The following is a 26,958-nucleotide window of genomic DNA, read 5'->3' on the forward strand; positions in this document are numbered from 1 at the left end:
CTGTCCATGCAGAACAGTGCGCCCTTTGTCCGTGCGATGGAGGGAGCTGCAGGCAGCAGCCGTGCCGCACCACGAGGGCGTTTGGGCCTGGGGCCGGCTCCTGGAATGCTCTACGGCCTTCAGATTGCTACAGCCTCTAGCCAAACCGCAGCTGCTCTCCACAAGCCGGTGTGATCTCGGGAGCACGTGAAGCACGGGGCTGTGCTGGGCCTGGAGCCAGGCAGCAGGGGCACCAGGAGGACAAGTGACGGGGGCTGCGTGACCTGAGAGCCTTGGGGGCGATGTGTCCTGGAGAGCATTGCCGCGATGCGATGGCCGTAGAGGGGAGCTCCTGGGGAAGGTGACCTGAGGTGGGGAGCTGGGCTGGCTCAAGAGGGGAGGGAGGCTGCAGGACCAGGGGTGGGGTGGGGTGGGGGGGAGGCAGGAGGCAGCTCCGCGTTGGTCCCTGCCTGCTGCATGGGGAAGGGTGCCTGGAAGGCTGATTGTTGGGCAGCTCAGGCAGTGGGGCGCATGACTAGGCCTGCCCTGGGGGCTGTGCTGTGCTCTGCACAGTGTAGGGCAGGGCTGGGGCCAAAGTCCCTTTGAGTGTGAGGTCAAAGTCCCTTGCCAAGGGTTCTGGGTACTACCGGAGCCTTCATGTTCTCGGAGGCCAACAGCGGGGGAATCTGTCCGCTCCTCCCCTCCATGGCTGGGGAGAAGATTGTGCCCCATCTTGCAGGCCCAGGGCTGGCCAGGGCGCCCCACACATCTGGGGCTGCTGGGCTTGGATCCTGCAGCTTATTCCAGCTGGTGAGGGAGCTGCCTTGTTAATGTTTCCCCTGGCCCCTGCTGCCCCACACTACTCTGGTTCCCTGCTGAACGGGGGCCGGTTGGAGAGATACCTGAGACCATGGCTTCCCGGCAGGGCTGCATTCCACTGTGCCAGTGAACCTGCCAGCCCAGAGGCCCAGGCTGGTGTGTGCGGGAGATGGAAGTTTCCCCACAGCTGGGTCTGGCCTGGGGAACTCACTGCCACAAGAGAGAAGAGATCCCGCAGCCTCGCTGCACTCAGAGCCACGGGCAGGGTCTAGCTTTGGGCCTTGGCTCTTCCTCTGTGGGCTCTTCAAAGCCACCCCTTCTCTCACCCCCAGCCGACAGATCACTCCTGTTTTTCTTCTCAGCTGGGCGCAGTTTAAATCAGTTGGTGGCATCCGGATGCCCTGGAGCTGGGCCTGGAGAAGCACCTGCCTGGGTGTGAGTGGTGTGCCGCTGGCCTGGGCCCTGGAGAGAGCCCTAGTGCGTAGGTAACACTCCCACCCCTGCCCCTCTCCGTGGGAGCTGGGGTCAGGGTTGGGCCAATTTCATAACTGCTGCGCATTGACACGTGCCTAGAGCTCAGCTCACTTCCCCTGGGCCGGCTCCATCCTTCCACCGCTCCCCCCAGCAGCTGGCAGTGCTCAGGCCCGACTTCTGAACACGCCTGACGGGGCCAGTGGGCTCCTCCAGCCTGGAGGGAGACGCAGAGGAATCAGCTCCTTCCAGCCACATGGACTCCAGGGCTGACACCCAGCCAGCTCTGGGGTGGAGCATGGCAGGGGCACAGCACTGGTGTAGAACAGGGCCCAAGGAAGAACCCCACATCCTTGGAAACGACGGGGTGTTAAATAAGCCAAACAGAAAACCCTCTGCTGGGATTTGGCTGTGGCAGCAGGGGGCTGGTGCTCCGGGCCCTGGGAATTACAGCGGCTCGCAGGCTCCAGGCCCAGCCTGTGGGCACAGTGCAGTCGGTTCTGCTCTGACTCAGAGGGGAGAGCCTGAGTCACCAGCAGCCCTCCCGGCCCAGCCAAGGCAGCGCCAGCCCAAGGGTGCTGGGCTTGTGCAATCAAGCCAGGTGCTCGGGCTGTCTGGGGAAAGCAGCGCCTCTCACCCACTGCAGGGGTGCAAGACAGGAGCCCTGGCGATGGAAGCGGTCACTGATGGTACTGGTACCCTCTGAGACCTGGACGCTCGTGTCACAGCGAGCGTGGTCAAGGCCACAACTCGTGCCCTCAGGAGTGGCCAGGCTGGTGCCTGAGGATGCTGCTCCGTGCAGGGAGCTCCAATGTGAAGCTTTCCTGTCCTGCAACTTCAGCTTCTTGAATGCAAGGTGTGCCCCATCCATGCCAGGGTTGGGTTGCCCCTGCCCTGGTTGGGGGCTAGGGTTGTGGCTGCCACTCCTGGACACTCCTACCATAACGCCACTATACAAAGCCATGGTGTGCCCAGGCTTTGGATACGGCAGGCAGGGCTGGTCGCCCCAGCTCAAAAAAGCAACGTTAGAACTGGAAAAGGGCAACAAAAATGACAAGGGGTCTGGAACGGCAGCCGGATGAGGAGAGATTAATAAGACCGGGACTGTTCAGCTTGGAAAAGAGACGAGTAAGGGGGGATATGACAGAGGTCTATAAAATCAGAACTGCTGTGGAGAAAGTGAATAAGGAAGTGTTATTTACCCCTTCTGATAACAAGAACTAGGGGTCACCCAAAGAAATTAACAGGCAGCAGGATTAAAACAAACCAAAGGAGGTATTGCTTCATGCAACGCCCAGTCAACCTGTGGAACTCCTTGCCGGGGGATGTTGTGAAGGCCAAGAAAACAGAACTAGGCATCTCGGCAGAGCTGCGTGGGCCCTGGGGCTGTGCCATTTCTGTTGCCTGGGGTGTCTATTCCCGGCCTCTGCATGGAGCTCTCCCTAGGCTGGGCCATGCCCCCACTCACCCTGCAGGAGGGCACTCAGTGGAGAACAGTATTGCCCTCCCCCATGTGCCCGCCTGGGAAGCGTTAATGCCAAGGGGGGTGGACTGTGAAAGGGACTCAGGGTGCCCTGGCGGGGGTGCGGGGTGGGGCTGGGAGGGCACAGCAGGATGTGCAGGGCTGAGCTGCTGTTTTGCTGATTCATCCCAGCTCAGCTTCCACCTGTGCCAGGCGGGGGAGAGAGCTTCTGTTTCCCTGCAGGGCCTTCCCTGGGCACGGGGCCAGCCTGGCTCTCACAGCACCCACGGGGCATGGGGGGGCTGCAGCCGCCTGCTCTCCCGGGCGGGGAAGGCTCCGGTTTTTATCGGTGAATTTCCATTACGCTGCACAGGCATGAAGCCAGGGAAGAGTATTTCCCTGGGTGATCCGGGCACGGTCCAGCCGCGGCTCGAGAACGTGGGATCCTGTGGCTGGAGGCTGGGCCCGAGGGAGAATTTGACACGTGATGGTGCTGCTGTGTGTGTTACAGGTGGTCTGGATTTAACGTTCTGCATCTGCCCCGTCATTCCATCATCGTCTGACGCTCCCCGGAATATCCCGCAGCTGTGAAATCCAAATCAATACAAATATGCTCAGAAATGGACACCGATTATCCGCCAAATCCTGCCCAGCCTGGTCTGTGTGAGCAGCTGCTGCACCTGGGCAGAGCGCGGCACCACCCGCCCCATGGCCGCTCTGCAACGCCAGGCTGGGCACCTCTTCCTGCCTTAGCCGCTGTGGGCACCGACCGGCCCCTGCCACAGGGACTCACTGCTGACGCATGAGCGAGCTGTGTCCCCCGGGAGAGGAACCTTTGCCCCCCAGGATCCCAGCAAGTAAAGCCACCTCCTGTCCCTGGAACAGTCCTGGCTCAGCTGCCGGCACCGGCTCAAGTGTGCGATGGGCTGGGGCGGCAGCAGGGTCCAGCCTGGGGGGTCAGGGGCTTCCGGCTTCTCAGCCCTGCTGCAATGCTGACTGGCCATGTGAGTGCCCCGCCAGGGCTTGTCTCCAGCTCTGAGGATGGGGCTAGTCCCCGTGGGGCCCCTCGCGCCAGCAAACAGCCAAGCTAGGTCGTAATGACTGGACAGGTGCTTCTCGAGCCTGCTGGCCACAGAGAGCACCCAGAGCGATGCTGTTAGCCCTCCCCATGCTGGCTGCATGCACAGCGCTTCCTTCAGGCACTGCAGTGCTGGGGTGTCCGCGATCCCCAGCACTGAATGAGGCAGGGCTCTGGGGGGAGAAGGGGCCTGTGCACTGAATGAGGCAGGTCTCTGAAGGTTGGGGGGCTGTGCACTGAATGAGGCAGGGCTCTGGGGGGAGGGCTGTGCACTGAATGAGGCAGGGCTCTAGGGGGTGAGGGGGCCTGTGCACTGAATGAGGCAGGGCTCCGGGGGGTGGGGGCTGTGCACTGAATGAGGCAGGGCTCCGGGGGGTGGGGGCTGTGCACTGAATGAGGCAGGGCTCTGGGGGGTGGGGGCTGTGCACTGAATGAGGCAGGGCTCTGGGGGGAGGGGGGCCTGTGCACTGAATGAGGCAGGGCTCCGGGGGGTGGGGGCTGTGCACTGAATGAGGCAGGGCTCCGGGGGGTGGGGGCTGTGCACTGAATGAGGCAGGGCTCTGGGGGGTGGGGGCTGTGCACTGAATGAGGCAGGGCTCTGGGGGGAGGGGGGCCTGTGCACTGAATGAGGCAGGGCTCCGGGGGGTGGGGGCTGTGCACTGAATGAGGCAGGGCTCCGGGGGGTGGGGGCTGTGCACTGAATGAGGCAGGGCTCTGGGGGGTGGGGGGCGGGGCTGTGCACTGGCATTACAGCCAGTATCACAGGACGTCTGCCCCAGGGGGCCAAGGTCAGATACGGGCAGCTTCATTCTGCTCTTGCCCAGCTTGCAGCCCTGGCACCAGTCCTTCCACACTGCATGAGGTGGATTCTGGCTCCGCCTGGGAGCCCCAGCCACGGCCCAGGCCCCCGCTGCATTCGGTGCTGCACAACCCCAGAATAAAGAGCCCACCCCTGCCCCACAGAGCTTCTGATCAAAGTCCAGGAGGAGAGACCACAGGCAGACCCATAGGAGAGTCACATGCACTGTGCCCAGTTAATTTCACCCGAGGCAGGTTCACCAGCTGGGCCAGGTGCCTCTGCAGCCCCCTCCATCTCCCGCCGAGCGAAGTGGCTTCATGCCATCCCCCGGCTGGGCTCCGTCCCTCCTCACCCCTGCTGCGGCTGGGCCCCAGAGCCATAAACCCCCCGGGCCAGGCGGTTACACGGGCCAGGGCAGCCCGCGCTCCCCTGCCCACCTCCAGGGCAGCATCCCGGCCCAACAGAGGGCCAATCTCTGCCACTGCCCCGGGCAGCATGTTACGTAGGCAGAGCAGCCAGGAAAGGCTAAGGCAGCAGGGCGGGGCCCCGAGCCCTCCACTTCCAGCTCAGAGCAGTCAGCGGCGGGAGGACAGGCCAGCTCTGCGAGGTAGGAGAGGGCAGGAAAGCAGCCGGGGAGGGGACCTGCGGGCAGCTGGGCCAGGCTGCCAAGGGACAGGGCGGGGATGCAAGAGGAGAGAAGGGAGATGGGGGAGCTTTTCGGGAATGTGTAACAGGCGGCGTCTGCCTGTGCACATACGTGTGTGTGTGTGTGTGTGTGTGTGTGAGAGAGAGAGAGAGAGAGAGAGATGCCTGTCGGGTGACATGGTGGGTGTGTGATGACACCTCTCTGGTGACATGGTGTGTGTATGGGCATGTGTGTATGTGTGTGATGATGCCTGTCAGGTGACATGGGCGGTGGTGTGCATGCATGTGTGTGTGTGTGTGTGATGATGCCTGTTGGGTGACATGGTGTGTACGTGTGTGTGTGTGTGAGAGAGAGAGAGAGAGAGAGAGAGAAAGAGAGATGATGCCTGTTGAGTGACATGAGGTGTGTGTGTGTATGTGTGATGACACCTGTCAAGTGACATGGGGGGGTGTGCGTGTGATGATGCCTATCGGGTGACATGGGGGCTGTATGTGTGTGTGTGAGTGCAGGTGTGTAGGTGTGTGGGTGAGATGCCTGTCAAGTGACATGATGTGTGCATGTGTGTATTAGAGAGAGAGAGAGAGATGATGCCTGTCGAGTGATGTGTGTGTGTGTGTGTGATCACACCTGTCAAGTGACTTGCTGTGGGTGTGCGTGTGCATGTGTGTGTGTGTGATGACACCAGTCAAGTGACATGCTGTGTTTGTGAGCATGTGTGTGTGTGTCTGTGTGATGATGCCTGTTGAGTGACATGGGGGGGGTTGTGTGCGTGTGTGTGTGTGTGTGCGAGAGAGAGGGATATGACGCTTGTTGAGTGACATGGGGTGGGGTGTGTATGATAATGCCTGTCGGGTGACATGGTGTGTGTGTGATGACGCCTGTCGAGTGACATGGGGTGTGTGTGCGTGTATGTGTGTGCGTGTGTGATGCCTGTTGAGTGACATGGGGTGTGTGTGCGTGTGTGTGTGTGTGTGTGATGACGCCTGTTGGGTGACATGGTGTGTGTGTGTGTGTGATGACGCCTGTCGAGTGGCATGGGTTGTGTGTGCGTGTGTGTGTGTGTGCATGTGTGATGCCTGTCGAGTGACATGGTGTGTGTGTGTGTGTGTGTGATGATGCCTGTTGGGTGACATGGTGTGTGTGTGTGTGTGTGTGTGATGACGCCTGTTGGGTGACATGGTGTGTGTGTGTGTGTGTGATGACGCCTGTCGAGTGGCATGGGTTGTGTGTGCGTGTGTGTGTGTGCGTGTGTGATGCCTGTCGAGTGACATGGTGTGTGTGTGTGTGTGATGACGCCTGTTGGGTGACATGGTGTGTGTGTGTGTGTGTGTGTGATGACGCCTGTTGGGTGACATGGTGCGTGTGTGTGTGTGTGATGACGCCTGTCGAGTGGCATGGGTTGTGTGTGCGTGTGTGTGTGTGTGTGTGATGAAGCCTGTCGAGTGGCATGGTGTGTGTGCGTGTGTGTGTGATGCCTGTCAGGTGACATGGTGTGTGTGTGTGTGTGTGTGTGTGTGTGTGTGTGTGTGATGAAGCCTGTCGAGTGGCATGGGGTGTGTGCATGTGTGTGTGATGCCTGTCAGGTGACATGGTGTGTGTGTGTGTGATGACGCCTGTCGGGTGACATGGGGTGTGTGTGTGTGTGTGTGCGTGTGATGCCTGTCGGGTGACATGGTGTGTGTGTGTGCGTGCGTAGGTGGATGGGTGTGCGGTGACGCCTGTCGGGTGACCCAGGGGGTGTGCGGTGGTGCCTGCCGGAGGACCGGCATTGCAGCCATTTGTCCCGTGGGCAGAGCCCCAGCTCGCAGCGGGACACCAGCCCTGGGTGGGGACCCGTGTGAGTGCACAGGGTACAAGGTGCCCAGGGGTGACGGTGCAGAGCCCTCTCCCACGGGGACCCCAGCCAGAATCCCCTCGTGCTCACGCTCACGTTCACGCTGCCGGCGCCGCACACGCACCTGGGGGAACGGACACTGGGGCTGACTAGCTGGACACGTCCCAGTGGGGATTCGTCCCCCAGGGGAAGGGGAGACCCGCATTGCTTGGGGCCTAACGTGACCCCAGAGACCAGGCTGCAGCAGGAAGCCTGCCCTGCCCCTGGAGGAGGAACAGATGAGCCCCCACGGGGCCTTTCCTGCCTCTGAGCTCTGGGGCTGCAGCTCATTTACCCACCAGGGGCTTTTCCCAGCAGGGATTTAGCTCCATCCCCCAGGCCGGGGGAACTGAGTGACAGTATCTGACAAGACAGGAATGGACTGCTGGCCCGATGCATTGCCCCAGATGGTCCAGGTGCTGGACTCTGCCTCGGGTCAGTCAGATCCTGGGGCCCAGCCCTCCCCCTGCCCCCCCCCCAGGGGCCCAGCTGTGTCTGTTGTGTGCTGGATGCAGACTGAGCAGCCAGAGAACGGGGGGTGCACAGTGAGGAGGGGAGGTCTTGCCTCCCCTTGGGTCACATCCCAGGCTCGCTCAGTGTTGGGGGGGACTGCAGGGGGGGAGGGGGGGCAGGCAGAAGCTGGCAGTCATGTGCTGCCTGGGGGAGGGCTTCCCACACGCACCCTGGCTCCCCCCACGGGGAGAAGGGCTCAAGACACCCCCCACTCCTGGGCCAGGCCCCCCTTGTGCAAGGTGCTGCAGAAACACAGATCAAAGCCGCCAGCCTGGGTGTAAGCTGGACACAGAGCCCTGGGGCAGCCCAAGGAAACGGCAGCACGAGTCGTCCCACAGGGCTCGGGGATGATGAGCAGCGTCGTAATGAAGGGTTAATTGAGCGTTACAGCGTCAAGCGGGTCACTAGGCCGCTCCTCCCCCCCCCACCAGACCTGCAGCCCCCGGGCCGTGCCAGGCGTCCCTGGAATCCTTTGTGACCCTTCCCAGAGCGCGGGAGCAGCCGGAAAAGGAGGGTTAATCTTGGCCGGTCCTGGCCGCTGGCTCTGCTCAGTCCCGTGAGAGGGTCAAGCCAACCGGGTGACCCCAATGGCCGGACCTTGGCCCAGGCATTCAATGCTGAGCGTAGCGACTCCCTGGGAGCTGCCTGCAGCCCCAGAGCAGGAGTTAAAGCCTAACCGAGCTGTGGTCACTTATTACAGGGCCGGGGGCGCGTTTCACAGGCAGAGCACAGCCCGAGCACGTGGAGATCCCCCCGGGGCGCTGCCAGAGCAGCAGGGAAACGCAGAGGTCTCAGCGCCATATCCCCAGGGCAGTGCCAGGCTGGCCCCAGCGCCCCCTTCCAGTCCAAGGCCGAGGGTTCGTCCTTTCTGGGGTGTGATGTACACAGTAGCTAGAGAGGCCTTTCCCGGGCCCTAGGTGCCCTGGCACAGCGAGCGATGCCGTGAGCTCCCCGCAGAGCTTTGCAAACTGCTCAGCCAGGACCTGGCCACCTGCAAAACCCATTTCTGCCCATTCGGGGTTATGGGAAGCAACCTCTCAGCCAGTCAACACCCGCACCCTAAACTCAGCTATGGTGAGAAGACCCACAGCAGACTGGACTGGTGTGTGGCACAGGCAGAGAACAGCAGGGACCCAGGGGCACCGGTGCCCGAGGCTCCCCAGTGGCAGGGAATGGATTCAGCGAGAGACACCCAGCTAACCCTGGCAAGTGACCCACACGCTCAAGGTCCCTGCTAGTCTAACAGGGGGGAAACTCCTTCCCAAGCCCCCACGTGGAGTTCACGGCAGAACCTGGGCACGGGAGCAAGAACCAGGCAGCCAAGCACCGGAGAGAAACGTTCGGGGCCAGTGTCCCAGCAGCGCTGGTGTCCTGCACTGGCCAAGCTGAACTTCTACCGCTGGCTAATTCCACCCCCCAGCCCCGAATGACGCCCGTTACGCTGGTGAAGGTGCAGCGTCACACCCCACCATGCCCCGCTGGGCACGGCTGGGCCGGAGTCGTCCGTCGTGCAGACACAGGCTGGGCCTCTAGGGTGGCACTCGGGAGCCGTTTCCAGCTTTTCTCCAGAGCCCTGTGTGCTCAGTGGAGGCTGCGGTTCTCCCCGAACCCCCTGACTGAAGGAGCTGGCGCTGTAAGGAAAACACCGGGAGACTGCCAAGAAACTCTCCAGTCGGTGACGCTGCACTAGTCTTTCTGATCTGCTGGGGACGCCGCGGGTGCAAAGGGCAGGGGGCAGCCTGGCCAGGCCGGCTCTGCATCCTGCAGCCCACCCACGGTCCACCCCACAGCCTCGGGTGTCAATGTGGGGGGCACAGACACCCCACAAGAGGCAAAGGATTCCTGTGCAGATCAGCCACCTCTCTCCCTGCCTCGGGTGATCTGCAGCCCTGTAACCCTCAGCATCCCCAGGAAGGCTTTGCTGGGCATCGGAGCAATCCACGGACAGCCAGCCAGGCCCAGCCGCACCCGGACCTCGCTCCAGGTCTCGCACCAGAGCGTCTCAGGTACAATCCTTCCCTGAAGCTGCAGCCAGAGCAGCCCCCTGCTGCGGCATGGGGGGCAGGGGGTTTGAGGGATTAGAGCCCTGATGGAGCAGGGGCTGTAGCGGGGCCCATGACCCCTACCCCTCTGCCTCCTCCCCTCAGCCCTCCTGCAGCTCCTACCTCCCCATCTGCCCCTTGCCCACCCCCCGCACCCATCCCCAGGATCGTTCACTCTAGCCTCTCTCAGCTGTCCCCCCACCCCACCTCCCAGATCCTTCTCCAGAGATGCGTCCCCGCCCCCCTTCCTGGCCCTCGCACCCCTGGCCCCTGCCGCTCCCTCCTGGGCCTGGCGCCTAGCCCCAGCAGCAGGGCACTAGGCAGGGGCCATGCTTCACCCAGTTGGTCTGGCCGGCACGGCCTGAACACCGTCTGCCCCCTGTGTGCTGGGCCAGGCCGGGTCCTTCGCCCACAGCTCCCAGCCCACGGCGTGGAGCTCTGAGCTGGCAGAGGGGCTCATGGGCAAGGGCCAGGCCTGGGGGGCCAGACCGCTGGGGTCTGCTCCCTGCTGTGCCAGCTGGCTGGGTCCCAGGGAGGGCGAGGGGGACGAGTGCTGGAGATGGAGACGAGCAGGGCGAGGCAGGCAGAGCCTCTTCCAGGGGCAGCTGAGTGAGGGCCATGCACTGGGCAGCCAGGAGCCACAGGCCAGAGCCAGGTGCCCAGTCCCCAAAAGGACCAGCGGCCTGGGCAGCCCCGGGGGCACCCAGCCCAGCCAAAGTACTGTGGTAAATGGAGGCTACGCATGAGGCCAATAGCCCATCCCTGAGGCACCCGCCGAGCGAGCCCCTCCACGCTGGGCTCGGCCGCACCAGCCTCGGCTTGCAGGGAGCTCTGCAGGGCTCTCCGCGCCCAGGCTGTGCTGGGAGGATCCTACCGGGACGCCCCGGGGGGGCCCATAGCTCGGCTGGGCCAGGAAACTCTGCTAGGCTCTGAGAGCCACAGGAGAGGGGCATCTGGCATGGTCTGATCCCAGCCCGGCGGGGCGCGAGCCCAGCTCCCTGCCCAGCCCCACCACGGGGAGCGGCTCTGGCTCCAGCTAGGCTACCACCAGGGGTCGCCCTTGCAATGCAGGCTGGTCAGAGCCGAGCTTCAGCCGTGTCCCTGCCCCATACTGGAGCCCTGGGTTCCCCCTCCCGCCCCCGGCTCCAGCGCCGTCCGGGACGGGCGCACAGACAGCACCTGACCTTGGCTGGCTCCTGTGCCAGGCTCCATGTTCCTCACAGACTGGCGGCTCTATAGAGGAGGAAACTGAGGCACAGAACAAGACAGGAGCATGCCCAAAGTCACACAGGGAGTCACCAGCAGAGGCAGGCTTAGACGCCAGGAGTCCTGCCGCCGAATCCTGTGCTGTGCCCACTAGGCGACACAGCCTCTCTGGGCAGGTGTCGTGAGCGCCAGAGGAGCGGCCCAGTCCCTGCAGCCCTGGCTGCTGCGGGACATTTCACAGCAGGAGAAAAGGGCTCGTGCCAAGGGTCCCGCTGCTGGCAGCCAGGGGCCTGGTCTCCAGCTCAGCAAAGGGCCAAGCCGCTGCCTGTACCAGCGTGTGTGTGTGTGTGTGTGCGTGTGTGCGCGCGCCTCTGGGGGTGTGCATGCACGTGTGTCTCTGTGTGTGTGTATGTGTGTGTGTGCACGCACGTGTGTCTCTGTGTGTGTGTGTATGTGTGTGTGTGCCTCTGGGGGTGTGCACGCACGTGTGTCTCTGTGGGGGTGTGTGCCTGTGGGGGTGTGCACACACATGTGTCTCTGTGTGTGTGTGTGTGCGCCTCTGGGGGTGTACACGCACGTGTGTCTCTGTGTGTATGTGTGTGTGTGTGTGTGTGTGTGTGCCTGTGGGGGTGTGCATGCACATGTGTCTGTGTGTGTGCCTCTGGGGTGTGCACGCACGTGTGTCTCAGTGTGTGTGTGTGTGTGTGTGTGCCTCTGGGGGTGTACACGCACGTGTGTCTCAGTGTGTGTGTGTGTGTGTGTGCCTCTGGGGGTGTACATGCACGTGTGTCTCTGTGTGTGTGTATGTGTGTGTGTGTGTGTGCCTGTGGGGGTGTGCACGCACGTGTGTCTCTGTGTGTGTGTGTGCCTCTGGGGGTGTACACGCACGTGTGTGTGTGTGTGTGTGCCTGTGGGGGTGTACACGCACGTGTGTGTGTGTGTGTGTGTGTGCCTGTGGGGGTGTACGTGTGTGTGTGTGTGTGTGTGCCTGTGGGGGTGTACATGCACGTGTGTCTCTGTGTGTGTGTGCCGCACATGCTGCACATGTCCGTGTGTTGGGGTGTGCGTGCATCCCTGGGACTGGGCTTCCCAAGGCTGGTCCCATTGGGAAGCTCGCTGCTCCTTGCTGCCTTGGGGTTGTGGGGGGAGGTCGAGCATGGCACGCAGGCAGGAGGAGGTGGTGCTGGGGGTTACCCTGGCTTGGAGGGGCAGGGCATGGTGCACAGATGGGAGGAGTTGATGGTGGGGGGTACCCCGGCTTTGGGGGCTGGCAGGGGGTTGCCCCAGCTTTGGGAGGGGGCAGGGGGTGTCACGGAGTCCCTGGGCGATGCTCTGGAACTGCTCCCCATGAAGCCAGTCAGGACTCTGGGGCAGTCGCCTTTCTGTGAGCAGCCTGTCTTCAGGACACACAGCTCACACAGCTTCCACCTTCCTGGGTCTGACCTCGGAGCATTCAGCATCCTCTGCCCCTCCGTGCGCTTCCCCCAGCGAGTCCGCTCAGGCGGGGCTCCTGGGGAAGCCAGAGGGTCCTGCACCCCAACTTCGCAGTCAGACGTGACTCTCAGCCAGCCAGTAAAACAGGAGGTTTATTAGACGACAGGAACATGGTCTAAAACAGAGCTTGCAGGTGCAGAGAACGGGACCCCTCAGCTGGGTCCATTTTGGGGGGCAGTGAGCCAGACAACCACGTCTGCACTTCACTCCATGTCCCAGCCAGCCCCAAACTGAAACTCCCTCCAGCCCCTCCTCCTCTGGGCTTTGTTCCTTTCCCGGGCCAGGAGGTCACCTGATTCCTTTGTTCTCCAACCCTTTAGCTCTCACCTTGCAGGGGGGAAGGGCCCAGGCCATCAGTTGCCAGGAAACAGGGTGTCGGCCATTCTCTGTGTCCAGACTCCTGCACACACCTGCCCTCTAGGGCTCTGCAATGATCATACACCCTTACTCCACCCCCTAGATACTTAAGAACTGCCTGGGGGAAACTGAGGTACCCCCACACTATTCAGAGGAAACATTAAGAACAGTCCCACTTCGTCACATGAGGGGGCAGGGGGTTATCTGGTGGTGCTGGGGGTTACCCTGTCTTGAGGGGCAGGGCGTGGTACACAGGTGCGAGGAGGTGATGGTGGGGGGTTACCCTGGCTTTGTGGGGGCAGCAGGGGGTTATCCGGCTTTGGGGTCACATCCAGGCTGCTGCGCTGGCTTTCCAGGGAGCCCCTGTCCTGGCCCTGTGCTGGGCCTGCAGCTGTGCCCCCACCCCGGGGCCCTGGCCGCATGCCCGCCGCTCTGATGTAATGCCTCCCTCTCTGTTTGGCTCTCAGGCCCAGCGTGCCGGCGGAAGCCATGGCGCTGGTGGTGCACATCCTCGCCTGCCTCCTGGGCACGGGCTCGTGGGTGGCCATCAACGGCATGTGGGTGGAGCTGCCCCTCCTTGTGCCCCAGGTGCCGGAGGGCTGGTACCTGCCGTCCTACCTCACGGTGCTGATCCAGTTCGCCAACGTGGGGCCGCTCTTCGTCACTCTCATGCACCACCTCCAGCCCGGGCAGCTCAGCGAGGCCGGCACCATCTACACCATCATCAGCCTCGGGGTGCTGGCCTGCGTCCTGCTGGCCTTCTTCTGGCAGGAGACCAGCGTGGTGGGGGGCACAGCCCACAGCACCGCCCTCCTCATCCTTCTCTTCTTCCTCTCCCTGGTGGACTGTACCTCCTCCGTCACCTTCCTGCCCTTCATGTTGCGATTCCGGGCCCAGTACCTGACCACCTACTTTGTGGGCGAGGGGCTGAGCGGCCTGGTGCCCGGCCTGGTGGCCCTGGCCCAGGGGGTGGGGGTGGCCCGGTGTGTGAACGGCAGCCTGGCGGGGAACGCATCGGGCACGGGGCTGTGGACGGAGTACCAGCCGGCCAGGTTCTCCATTCGCTTCTTCTTCCTCTTCCTCGGCGGCATGATGGGCCTGTGTCTTGCCGCCTTCGTCCTGCTCAACCGCCTCCCGGCCGCCCGGCAGGAGCGGGCCAAGGAGCGGTTCCGGGCCCAGGCCCGGGTGGAGGCAGGCTCGGGCCTGCAGGCCATGGTGAAGGAGCAGCCCACGGTCAGCCCCAGCGAGAGCTGCTGGCTCAACAGCTACTTCGGCACCGGCAGGTACTCCTGGCCCCAGGTGGCCTACATCTTCCTGGTGCTGGCCTGGGTCAACGCGCTGACCAATGCGGTGCTGCCCGCAGTGCAGTCCTACTCCTGCCTGCCCTACGGCAACTCAGCCTACCACCTCTCGGCCACGCTGGCCGCCATGGCCAACCCACTCGCCTGCTTCATCGGCATGTTCCTGCCCAACAGGTGGGCGTCCCGGCGGCCACGCAGACGTGCTGCTCCCCCAGCTGGGGGGCGCCCCACACCCGGCCACCGGAGCTGCCCTCCCATGGCACCAGGAGCACCGTGGCTTGGCACCGGGCTGGGCAGCTGCAGGAGCTGAGTTTAATGCCCCTGCTGCAGAGGGTGCCAGGATGGTCCAGGGTCACCAAGAGGGCTGAGGGGAGACTGGCACCACTCTGGGTGGGGGTTGGGGCAGGCTGGCGTCACTGGGGAGCTGGGACAGGCGGGTATCACGGGGGGGTCATGGCCTGGGGATAGGGTCTGGGGTCACTGCGAGTCAGGGCGTGGGGGTTGGAGTAGGCTGCCTGGGGGAGCTGGGGGAGCTGGAGCAGACAGGTATCATGGGGGGGCAGGACCTGGGGGTCTGGGGCAGGCTGGGGGAGCTGGGGCAGGCAGGTATCACGGGCGGGGGCAGGGCCTGGAGGTCTGGGGGACCTGGGGCAGGCAGGCATCACGGAGGGCAGGGGAGCAGGACCCGGGGGTCTGCGGGTAGGGGCTGGCATCACTGGGGGTCAGGGCCTGGGAGTTGGGGCAGGTGGGTATCATGGTGGGGCAGGGCCTGGGGTAGGGGCTGGGGTCACTGGGGCTAACTGACGCTTCTCCCTTCACCCCCCGGTGCTTTGCCCCCCAGGTGTTTGCTGACGCTCGGCCTCCTGTCCGCGGCGGGCTCCGGGTTCGGCTGCTACCTCATGGCCATGGCGGTGCTGAGCCCGTGCCCGCCCCTGCTGCACAGCCACGCCGGGGTGGTGCTCGTCGTAAGTCAGCGCAAGCCCCCGCTCCGGCCCTCTGCCCTTCGGCCAAGGGATCCCGACTCTGCCACGAGTCCCTGGCGTCGGCAGGCAGCTGCGCAGTCCCACTGCCCCCCGTCCCCCACCCCCAGGCCCGGGATGAGTAGCCTGCTTGGTGCCCCCCATAGGGGCCGCGTTGGGAGGCCAGGGCTGGGCCTGCCTGACGTGCCGCGCTCTCCCCTGGCCAGGTGCTGTGCTGGGTTCTCTTCGTGGGCTCGCTGTCCTACGTGAAGCTGATGATCGGCGTGATCCTGCGGGACGAGGGGCACAGCGCCCTGGTGTGGTGCGGGGCCGTGGTGCAGCTGGGCTCCATGCTGGGGGCCCTCACCATGTTCCCGCTGGTCAGCGTCTACAGCCTCTTCCACTCCGGAGACCCCTGCAACACCCGCTGCCCCAGCTGAGCTCCGTGCGTCCAGCCTCAGCGCTCGCTCGCGGGCCCAGACGGGGCTTCCCCGGGAACACTCCTCCTACTGGCACAGCACCACCACCCTCTGCTGGATGAACTGCGCCAGCCAGCGTCATCAGCCCTATACTGCTATCAGCTACTGGTGATGCTCCGTTAACCCAAGTCGGTGGGGCCTGGGCTGAGGCGCTGGAGTTTTTGACCTCTGTACTGGCTGTCACTGTGATGCAGGGAGTGGCCAGTGTGCAGTGCTGGGATAACTCGCATGGCCACAGATGTGTTTGTTCCACTCAGGTTATTACACTGTGCCCACCACCCTGGCATCCTCTCCCCCTGGGGACAATTCTAAGCACTGAGCAAGAGCTGCTCCATTAACCCCCTGGTAGATCAGGATTATGCCCATTTCACACATGGGGAAACTGAGGCACTGGGAGGTGAAGGGACTTGCCCAAGGTCACCCAGCAAGTCAGTGGCTGAGATGGGAATAGAACCCAGGAGTCCTGCCACCCGCTGCTGTGCAAGATGACAGGAGCAGCCCAGTGCCTTCAGAGATCCCCATCACCTGGGTACCGGAACGTGTCACCGGGCTGCTCTCGGTCAGCTGCTGAGCTGCCTGGTAAAAGCTGCTCTAGGAAACAACTCCCACTTCCCCCGGGGGGTTTGAAACATCAGAGCCAGGACGGGCTGGGACCAACTGTGCTGCCCCAGAGCAGGTAAGGACTGGACCCTGCTCCCCAGCCCGCCGCCCTCCCTCAGCCTGTCCTGAAATGGACAGTGGGGCCTGGCCTCCCTGCTTCGACTAAAGGTCACCAGGTGTGAGGTGTATGAAACCCATTGGTCAGGGGGTTTGTCCCCTCTAGCTGCTGGGCCACAGAGGATAAGAGCCTACTACTGCTGCAGCAGCCCATGACCAGAGTGACTCCTCTAGCTCAGACAGCAGAATTCTGTGCTGTGAAACCAAAGGACCCCAGTTCTAATCCTCCTGCCTACGTGTGCTCGAGCCATTCCCTGCTAGGCAGCCCACCCCCTGTGGGCAGCTAGCACCAAGCAGGGCAGCAGGTTGCTCTTAGTGTGGGTCGTAGGAAAGGCTGGGTGACCATGTTGGGGGGAAGGGGTGACCCGTAAGAACTCCCCGGTGAGGTGCATTAATTCCTGGGTAGAAGTTTGGCTCCCCTTCTGTGTCCAACCCAGCTGGCAGGTTCCCAAAGAAGCTCCCAGAGGCCATTGTTGTGGCTTGGGTGATTCAAAGGGGGAGCGTGATGGGTTCCCTGGGATGCTGCAAAGTGGTACTGTGGTACCACTAAGCTCTCTGGCTTACTCACTGGGGCTCCCTCTCACATGGTGAGGCTGTGGCAAGCTGCAAACCCCTCCAGGTCCTGAACTCACCCAGCCATCCACAGGCAGGGACATGTCCAGCTGAGTTACATGACTGCTTCTCCCAGCCACTTATGAGCTAACAGCAGAGAGACTCCAGCCAGTTGCCCCCAGAGCTGTACCATCCTGCCCTGATCACAAGCCTGACCAGTGTAAGTTTATAACCCAGCCTGCCCCCTCCCTCAACGTGGCGAGGACACGCACCAGTTTTTGGATACTAAGCAGAAGTTTCCCCAGCACTTCAAGCAAAATACACGGTTTTAGTTAAAATATAAAACACGTTTATTAACTCCAGAAAGATCGATTTTAAGTGGTTATAAGTGGCAGGCAGAAAAGGACAGAGATGGTTTCCAAGAGAAGAAAATAAGTGCCCAGTCTAAATTCTATAAACTAAAGAGCATTGGAAAGAAGCAATGTCCTCACCCCACTGCCGGTTACAGTCCTTAACGCTCAGACGTCCCTCCTGACGTCTGAACCAGTGCCCTCCGATGAGCTTCATCTTCTCGGCATCCCAGTTGTTTCCAGTGTGGGGCGGGGGGGGGGGGGGTGGAGAAAGGCTTCTCATGCTGCAACTGTTCCTTATTTTGTACCTTTGGCCCATGTGCCTGGCAGAAGCCAGCCCTGCTGGGCCCCGAGTCACGGTGACCGATCAGTTCCCATTGTGTGGTGCTTGGGCAGTTGAGTCACACATTTGATTAATGGGTGGTCACTGGTCAACCCCGACCGGCGCAGGGATCCTTTGCCGGTAACTAGGAACCTTACAGCTCATTTTGGTAACACTCATACAGCAAAATCGCATACCTGGGTACACGCTAATGATACACCTATTGAAATAGGACAACTGGTTTCAGCAGCTCTTGACTTTTCCTATGATACCTTACATGGGTGCTTTGTCTGGACTATCACAGCCATGTAGGAATGATGACTAGGGGGGTTCAGTGTCCTTCTGAGGTACAGTGTGTCACAGGAAGGGAGGGCAGCTGGTGCAAAGGATTTTGGGGCAACTCTCCCTGAAGACACCCAGCCCCCCTTCCCCTTCAGGGATCTAAGGGCAGAAGCAAGTGGCCCAGGCATGGCCCGGCAGCAGGTGAGCAGGGTCCTGCAGGACGTCTCTCCCCTGCCTCGGCGCCCAGGGAGCAGATGGCACCCAGAGCCCAAGAACCCGCCTCACCTCCCACTCTCGCCCATGCAGGGGGCAGATGTCTGGGGGCTGTCAGGTCTGAGGTCTTTTCCTTGTGTAAGCAGCAGCAGCCATGAGCTAAGAAGCAGAAATTCACAGCCTCACATTCCCTCTAAAGTACACCACACCATGCCCTAGCAGGACCCAGCGCCACCAGAGGAAAAAACAGATCTTAAGATGTTTACAGAAAACGTTGCTTGAAGCCTCCTGTCTGGCAAGGACCCACGTCTCACCAGCTGTGACTGTGAGATCCCCCCTTCTATTGTTCTGCCGTCAGGGTCCCCACTTCTCGAGGGTTTAGCTGTAGGATCCGGCTGGCTGGTTCCTTGATTGGTTCTGTCTGTTGCGTGGCTAGTCTTGCAAGGTGTAAGTCAGCCAAGGTGGTGGGGTCTGAAGGGGCTAGGACTGGTGAGAAGTACTGTCTTGTACTTTAAAATGACGGGTGAAGGCCCAGCTACGCAGGACTCAAGTTTCGCTGTATGAACTGGGGTCCACAAGGAAGTGCTTTGGGACCAACTCCAGGACACGGCCCAAGAGCAGAGCTGCCAGACCTCGGCACCCAGCCCGTGACACCGGGCAGAAACTGGAGTCCCCGGATGACCTGATCCTGACTGGCCACCAGGGAAAGCTCCGGTCTCCTTGGGAGCGGGGAGCGTTGTGTGCTCAGCGTGTGTGTTCTGTTGCGGTGACTGGTAATCAATAGAGGTTAGGGTTATTACTGTGTGAGGCTCTTTCTCTGGGAAAAGGCTCCACAAACCCACAGAAGAGAATGTCCTGAGCCCTAGGAACGGGGTAAGGGGGGGCGGTGCCTAAATGAAGCAGGTTATGCCTTGAGCCCACAGAACGGTAAAGGTGGGGTGCCCTAGAGTATGCGGGTAACAGGGACTTGCCCACATCCTCAGGGCACGGTCAGCACTTTCAGCCAGAGACAGGGGGGAGGGGGGATGACACATGAGGGGGGGGCCCCGCAGGGGGCCACGTGGCAGGGCCTCCAGGCGGTGCACGAGGGAAGAGGGGCTCAGCCGCTTGGAGGGGGTGGGAGACCCTAGAGAAACAGCAAAGCAGCCCCATCAATCTTCTCATAAGAACATAAGAACGGCCAAACTGGGTCAGACCAAAGGTCCATTCAGCCCAGTATTCTGTCTACCGACAGTGGCCAATTCCAGGTGCCCCAGAGGGAGTGAACCTAACAGGTAATGATCAAGTGATCTCTCTCCTGCGATCCATCTCCACCCTCTGACAAACAGAGGCTAGGGACACCATTCCTTACCCATCCTGGCTAATAGCCATTAATGGGCTTAACCTCCATGAATTTATCCAGTTCTCTTTTAAACCTGTTATAGTCCTAGCCTTCACAACCTCCTCAGGCAAGGAGTTCCACAGGTTGACTGTGCGCTGAGTGAAGAAGAACTTCCTTTTATTTGTTTTAAACCTGCTGCCCATTAATTTCATTTGGTGGCCCCTCGTTCTTGTGTTATGGGAACAAGTAAATGACTTTTCCTTAAAAAGAAAAGGAGTACTTGTGGCACCTTAGAGACTAACCAATTTATTTGAGCATGAGCTTTCGTGAGCTACAGCTCACTTCATCGGATGCATACCGTGGAAACTGCAGCAGACTTTATATATACACAGAGAATATGAAACAATACCTCCTCCCACCCCACTGTCCTGCTGGTAATAGCTTATCTAACGTGATCATCAGGTGGGCCATTTCCAGCACAAATCCAGGTTTTCTCACCCTCCACCCCCCCACACAAATTCACTCTCCTGCTGGTGCTAGCCCATCCAAAGTGACAAATCTTTACATAATGTGAGAAAACCTGGATTTGTGCAGGAAATAGCCCGACTTGATTATGTAAAGAGTTGTCACTTTGGATGGGCTAGCACCAGCAGGAGAGTGAATTTGTGTGGGGGGGTGGAGGGTGAGAAAACCTGGATTTGTGCTGGAAATGGCCCACCTGATGATCACTTTAGATAAGCTATTACCAGCAGGACAGTGGGGTGGGAGGAGGTATTGTTTCATATTCTCTGTGTATATATAAAGTCTGCTGCAGTTTCCACGGTATGCATCTGATGAAGTGAGCTGTAGGTCACGAAAGCTCATGCTCAAATAAATTGGTTAGTCTCTAAGGTGCCACAAGTACTCCTTTTCTTTTTGCGAATACAGACTAACACGGCTGTTACTCTGAAACCTGACTTTTCCTTATTCACTTTCTCCACACCACTCATGATTTTGTGGACCTCTATCATACCCCCCCTTCGTCTCCTCTTTTCCAAGCTGAAAAGTCCTGGCCTCTTTAATCTCTCCTCATATGGGACCCGTTCCAACCCCCTCGTCATTTTAGTTGCCCTTTTCTGAACCTTTTCTAATGCCCGTATATCTTTTTTGAGATGAGGGGACCACATCTATACGCAGTATTCAAGATGTGGGCATACCATGGATTTATATAAGGGCAATAAGATATTCTCCATCTTATTCTCTGTCCCTTTTTTAATGATTCCTAACATCCCGTTTGCTTTTTTGACTGCGACTGCACACTGCGTGGAGAGCTTCAGAGAACTATCCACAATGTTCTTCGGAGAACTATCCACATAGTTCTTCAGAGAACTATCCACGATGACTCCAAGATCTTTCTCCTGATTAGTTGTAGCTAAATTAGCCCTCATCATATTGTATGTATAGTTGGGGTTATATTTTCCAATGTGCATTACTTTACATTTATCCACATTAAATTTCATTTGCCATTTTGTTGCCCAATCACTTAGTTTTGTGAGATCTTTTTGAAGTTCTTCACAGTCATCTTTGGTCTTCACTGTCTTGAGCCGTTTAGTATCATCTGCAAACCTTGCGACCTCACTGTTTACCCCTTTATCCAGATCATTTATGAATAAGTTGAATAGGACTGGTCCTCGGACTGACCCTTGGGGAACACCATGAGTTACCCCTCTCCATTCTGAAAGTTTACCGTTTATTCCTCCCTTTTGTTCCCTGTCTTTTAACCAGTTCTCAATCCATGAAAGGATCTTCCCTCCTATCCCATGACAACTTAATTAGTGTAAGAGCCTTTGGGGAGAACAGGACATAACAGGTCATTGCGGGGAGAGGGGGGAGTGTCACTATATGTGAAAGAAAATGTAGAATCAAATGAAATAAAAATCTTAAATGAATCCACATGTTCCATAGAATCTCTATGGATAGTAATTCCAGGCTCTACTAAGAACATAACAGTAGGGATCTATTATCGACCACCTGACCAGGACAGTGACAGTGACAATGAAACGCTAAGGGAGATGAGAGAGGCTATCAAAATAAAGAACTCAATAGTAGTGGGGGATTTCAATTATCCCCATATGGACTGGGTACATGTCACCTCAGGATGAAATGCAGAGACAAAATGTCTCGATACTTTCAATGACTGCTTCTTGGGGCAGCTGGTACAGGAATCCACAAGGGGAGAGGCAACTCTCGATCTAGTCCCGAGTGGAGCGCAGGATCTGGTCCAAGAGGTAACTATAACAGGACTGCTTGGAAATAGTGTCCATAATATAATAACATTTAACATTCCTATGGTGTGAAGAACACCTCAACAGCCCGACACTGTGGCATTTAATTTCAGAAAGGGGAGCTATGCAAAAATGCGGAGGTTAGTTAAACAGAAATTAAAAGGTACAGTGACTAGAGTGAAATCCCTGCAAGCTGCATGGACACTTTTCAAAGACACCATAATAGAGGCTCAACTTAAATGAATACCCCAAATTAAAAAACAGAGTAAAAGAACTAAAAAAGAGCCACCGTGGCTTAACAACCATGTAAAAGAAGCAGTGAGAGATAAAAAGGCATCTTTTAAAAAGTGGAAGTCAAATCCTAGTGAGGTAAATAGAAAGGAGCATAAACATTGCCAAATTAAATGTAAAAATGTAATAAGAAAAGCCAAATAGGAGTTGGAAGAACAGCTAGCCAAAAACTCAAAAGGTAACAACAAAATGTTTTTTAAGTACATCAGAAGCCTGCTAAACAACCAGTGGGGCCCCTAGAAGATCGAGATACAAAAGGAGCACTTAAAGACGATAAAGTCATCGCAGAAAACTAAATGAATTCTTTGCTTCAGTCTTGATTCTATGATTCTTCATGGCTGAGGATGTTAGGGAGATTCCCAAACCTGAGCCGTCTTTTGTAGGTGACAATTCTGAGGAATTATCACAGATTGAAGTGTCACTAGACGATGTTTTGGAATTAATTGAGAAACTTAACAGTAACAAGTCACCGGGACCAGATGGCATTCACCCACGAGTTCTGAAAGAACTCAAATGTGAAATTGCAGAACTATTAACTATGGTTTGTAACCTGTCCTTTAAATCAGCTTCTGTACCCAGTGACTGGAAGATAGCTAATGTAACGCCAATATTTAAGAAGGGCTCTAGGGGTGATCCCGGCAATGACAGACTGGTAAGTCTAACGTCAGTACCAGGCAAATTAGTTGAAACAACAGTAAAGAATAAAATTGTCAGACACATAGAAGAACATGAATTGTTGCACAAAAGTCAACATGGTTTCTGCAAAGGGAAATCATGTCTTACTAATCTATTAGCGTTCTTTGAGGAGGTCAACAAACATGTGGACAAGGGGGATCCAGTGGACACAGTGTACTTAGATTTCCAGAAAGCCTTTGACAAGGTCCCTCACCAAAGGCTCTTATCTCCAGCCATAAGCACGCCCCGTCCTGTGCACAGGCGATGGGCAGACCTGTACCAGGCAAGGGGGGAGAGTGACTAGATTGCAGCTTGGCTGGCTCAGGACTATCTCCCATCAGCCTGACCCACCTCCAACCCAGGCTGGCCCTGCAGTGCCGGGAGAGGGGTATCCTTGGCATGAGACCTTTGCCCCAAGGCTGGAATGGCTTGGGGCAGGGCCAATGGGACATGGAACCAGTCACCACAACAGGCCCCACAGCATTCCCGTCCTACGTTCCACAGGGCAGACCCAGCCCTGCCCTCCTGTGGGCCAGAGACTGTCCTGGCGTCCCCGGGCAATGCTCTGGAACTGCTCCCTACGAAGCGAGGCAGGACTCTGGGGAAGTCTCCTCTCTGGGAGCAGCCTGTCTGCAGGGCAAAAAGCTCACACAGCTTCCACCTTCTTGGGTCTGACCTCGGAGCATTCAGCATCCTCCACCCCTCCGTGCGCTTCCCACAGCGAGTCCGCCCAGGCGGGGTCCTGGGGAAGCCAGAGGGTCCTGCCCCCCAACACCACAGTCAGACGGGACTCTCAGCCAGCCAGTAAAACAGAGGTTTATTAAATGACAGGAACATGGTCTAACACAGAGCTTGTAGGTGCAGAGAACAGGACCCCTCAGCCGGGTCCATTTTGGGGGGCAGTGAGCCAGACAGCCACGTCTGCCCTTCACTCCATGTCCCCAGCCAGCCCCAAATTGACTCCCCCTCTAGCCCCTCCTCCTCTGGGCTTTGTCCCTTTCCTGGGCCAGGAGGGCACCTGAGTCCTTTGTTCTCCAACCCTTTAGCTCTCACCTTGCAGAGGGGAAGGGCCCAGGCCACCAGTTGCCAGGAGACAGCGTGTTGGCCATTTATGTACACTGGCCCTTTGCTCTGCAACAATTACACCCCCTCATCCCATCCGCTAGAGACTTTAGAAATGCCTAGGGGAAGCTGAGGCACCCCTACAGTATTCAGAGGAAACATTAAGAACAGTCCCACTGCATCACAGAGACACACACACACACACACACACCAGGCACAGAGCCCCCAGAGGACTCCCCAAAACCCAGGGCATTGGCCAGTGCTCAGCTGACTGAGTGGGGCATACAGATAGCTTCTTTCCTGGGGTGAAATCATACCAGCCAGCACCTTTCTGCCCCTTTGCCATGGTGTGGAGGTCGCTGGCATGGGGGTTGGTGCAGCACAGGGCTGGGCTCCCAGCCGGTCTCTGCCCGGCCAGCGCAGTGCCAGGTCCTCTGGGGCAGGGCTGGATGAAAGCAACCCGCCTGCTAGCATCACGCTGTGGCCAGGGCACCCTGAGAACCCGTGCTGGGGAGGCTCAGGGACGCCAACCCCAATTTCTCCCCTAGGTGGCAGCATCTCCAAGGGGACCATGAGCCTGAGCACTGGCAGGGAACCGACCTGCTGGAGAGCCCGGGACCCAGGAGTCCGGTGTCGCGCCTGTCCAGCAGCCCCTGGGCTCTGTGGAGCCGCCGTGGCTCCTCTCCCCTTCCTAGCCCCACTAGACCGGCCTGGTTCCCCCACAGTGTCCTGGTGGGAGCAAAGGAGGGCGGGCGGGGGGCAGACGTATCTGTGGGGGGTGTCAGCCCATCCTGTGCCAAGGGCAGGGCCCCAGGGCCTGGAGCAGGAGGGGGAGGTGACGGGCCGGCCCAGGATGGGAGTTTCACAGGGGGAGAGCAGCCAGGCAGCGTTGTGGGGGCCACAGCTACGGTTCCACGGACACGCGGATGCCCGACATGGGGTTCCGTGGGGCTCAGTGTCAAAGGTGCTGTGTGCCTGCAATTTGTACTGGGCACTGCAGGTGCTCGGCACCGCCACGGGGGAGGGTCAGGCCCACGGGGTCTCGGCACCGCCGGGGGGCAGGAGGTCAGGCCCACGGGGTCTCGGCACCGCCGGGGGGGAGGGTCAGGCCCACGGGGTCTCGGCACCGCCAGGGCGGGAGGGTCAGGCCCACGGGGTCTCGGCACCGCCGGGGGGCAGGGGGTCAGGCCCACGGGGTCTCGGCACCGCCGGGGGGGAGGGTCAGGCCCACGGGGTCTCGGCACCGCCGGGGGGGAGGGTCAGGCCCACGGGGTCTCGGCACCGCCAGGGCGGGAGGGTCAGGCCCACGGGGTCTCGGCACCACCGGGGGGGAGGGTCAGGCCCACGGGGTCTCGGCACCGCCGGGGGGGAGGGGGTCAGGCCCACGGGGTCTCGGCACCGCCGGGGCAGGAGGGTCAGGCCCACGGGGTCTCGGCACCGCTGGGTAGGGGGGTCAGGCTCACGGGGTCTCAGCACCGCTGGGGGAGGAGGTCAGGCCCACGGGGGGGGGGGGGGGGTCAGGCACCCAAAATCAGTACCCATTTTTGGAGCTGTGGCCTTGGTGAGCAGGCACACAAGAGGATCAGTCAGGAACCCAGGCCATACCTCCAGCCGGGACCCCCTCTCCAGCAGTGGGTGCCTGCTGCTTGCTGGATTCGCCTCCTCGCTGGAGACAGCAAAACCATCAGGACACGTAGGGCTGGCTGTGGGGCCCCTTCTGGCCATGGGGCTCCTTCTGCAGGGTTCTGCTTTGGCCTTTGAAATGGGCCAGCTGCCACCACACAGAATCACTGTAACAGAATCATTCCCTGGGGCTAGGGGGTGTGGGGGTCGCCACGGGGTCTCTGTCCTCAGCTTCCAGTCCAAGCCACCGGCCTGAATGTCTTAGACCAGCCATGGCCCCAGGAGATTCCAGCCAAGTGCAGCCTAGTCCCGGTCTGGGGGGTGCCCAGGCAAGCGGCTTCCCTCCTCAGCTTGGTGAGCAGACAGCGGGGCTGGTTCAGTGGGAATACGAGTGAACAGATTCCTCCGTCCCCGGGGCAATCACAGCCCCACACATAATGTAGGCACGGACTTGGGCACATAGATACCCAGATTCCCTGGCCAGACAAGACCAGTGTGACCATCCAGGCCAGAGACCCGCCCCCAGATCATTCCCAGAGTAGAGCTGTTAGAAACAGAGCCAGGCTGGATTTTGAAATGGCCAATGATGGAGAATCCACCAGGACCCTTGGCAAGCTGGTCCAGTGGTGAATTACTCCCACTGCTAAAACTTCACTCCTTGTTTCCAGTCTGAATTTATCTCGCTTCAACTTCCAGCCATTGGATGGTGTTAGACCTTCCTAGACCTTCCTCTGCTAGACTGAAAAGTCCATTCTTACATTTCTGTTCCCACACAGGTACTTACAGACTGTGATCAAATCACCCATAACCTTCTCCTTGTTCAGCTAGATAGCTGGAGCTCCTGGAGTCTCAGATTTTCTAACCCTTTAATCATTCTCGTGGCTCTTCTCTGAACCCTCCCCAATTTACCAACATCCTTCTTGAATTGGGGGCCACCAGCACTGGGCCCAGGATCCCAGCAGCGCTCGCACTGAATGCAGAGGTAAAACCTCTCTGCTCCTCCCCGGGGTTGCCCTGTTTCTACACTGTAGGATCCCATTACCCCTCGTGCTCACAGCGTCACACTGTGTTCAGCTGATTATCCACCATCACCCCAAATCCTGCTCTGAGTCGCTGCTTCCCGGGACAGAGGCCCCCAGCATGGACTCACGCCTGCGTTCCTGGCCTCCAGCCTGAATTGCTGCAATTCATTCCCTGTGGGAACAAGGCCGCTTGCCCTGGCAGATCTCCAATTGCTGCAGAGGCCAGCCGCCTGTCTGCTCCGCAGCACGGGTCACTGTGAGAGCTTTGCCCGCTCCTCCAGCCTCAGCACTAACCCCGCACTGAGCAGAGCCTCGTTCCAGGTTATGGTCTCTCTCCTCCCGACCCTCAAAGCCTCCTGCCCTGGCCTGGCCCAGTGACCCAAGAAACCCTGCCCTGCAGCAGCCGGGTCCCACTGAGACAATCAAACTGCTGACAGACAGACGGGGAGGCCGACCGCAGGACGTGGCTATTAACCGGGAGCCGAACCTAGGCTGGGCTCCAGCAGCCCTGTCCATGTGGGAGGCGCTCTGGCATGTCAGGGGCTGGTGTAGGATCCACACACCGGGGGGCTGGGGCATGTCAGGGGCTGGTGTAGGATCCACACACCGGGGGGCTGGGGTGTGTTGGGGGGCTGATGTAGGATACACACACCAGGGGGCTGGGGCGTGGGGGGGGCTGGTGTAGGATCCACACACTGGGGGGCTGGGGCGTGTGGGGGGGCTGGTGTAGGATCCACACACCGGGGGGCTGGGGCGTGTGGGGGGCTGGTGTAGGATCCACACACT

The 26,958-nt window shown here is 59.5% G+C and overlaps 1 protein-coding gene and 1 long non-coding RNA gene across 4 annotated transcripts; both read left to right on the top strand.

The window, feature by feature from the left end:
- Positions 1–102: 102 nt before the first annotated feature.
- LOC142070919 (uncharacterized) lies at positions 103–3,992 on the top strand. 2 transcript variants are annotated; one of them, XR_012666839.1, is made up of 3 exons: positions 103–350; positions 1,161–1,283; positions 3,243–3,992. It is a non-coding gene; the product is annotated as an uncharacterized LOC142070919 (long non-coding RNA). The 2 variants fall into 2 exon arrangements; XR_012666838.1 differs by having other exon boundaries at positions 1,161–1,279.
- Positions 3,993–4,577: 585 nt separating this feature from the next.
- Positions 4,578–17,092, top strand: LOC125632946 (riboflavin transporter 2-like). 2 transcript variants are annotated; one of them, XM_048841899.2, is made up of 4 exons: positions 4,578–5,215; positions 13,207–14,214; positions 14,882–15,005; positions 15,227–17,092. In XM_048841899.2, exons 2-4 carry the CDS (start codon positions 13,229–13,231, stop codon positions 15,437–15,439), a joined length of 1,323 nt encoding a protein of 440 aa, XP_048697856.2. In that variant the 5' UTR covers positions 4,578–5,215; positions 13,207–13,228; the 3' UTR covers positions 15,440–17,092. The 2 variants fall into 2 exon arrangements, with proteins under 2 accessions (XP_048697856.2, XP_074980973.1); XM_075124872.1 differs by lacking the exon at positions 4,578–5,215 and adding an exon at positions 9,578–9,646.
- The last annotated feature ends 9,866 nt before the right edge of the window (positions 17,093–26,958 follow it).

Source organism: Caretta caretta, chromosome 2, assembly GCF_965140235.1.
Source record: "Caretta caretta isolate rCarCar2 chromosome 2, rCarCar1.hap1, whole genome shotgun sequence".
Taxonomy (NCBI): domain Eukaryota; kingdom Metazoa; phylum Chordata; order Testudines; family Cheloniidae; genus Caretta; species Caretta caretta.

What these genes read in the sequence shown, in the direction of transcription:
- LOC125632946 (XM_048841899.2), top strand. Translation starts at nt 13,229, where the DNA reads ATGGCGCTGGTGGTGCACATCCTCGCCTGCCTCCTGGGCACGGGCTCG. An exon ending in GGCATGTTCCTGCCCAACAG is followed by an intron (nt 14,215 to 14,881) that starts GTGGGCGTCCCG and finishes TTTGCCCCCCAG; the next exon opens with GTGTTTGCTGACGCTCGGCC. An exon ending in ACGCCGGGGTGGTGCTCGTC is followed by an intron (nt 15,006 to 15,226) that starts GTAAGTCAGCGC and finishes TCCCCTGGCCAG; the next exon opens with GTGCTGTGCTGGGTTCTCTT.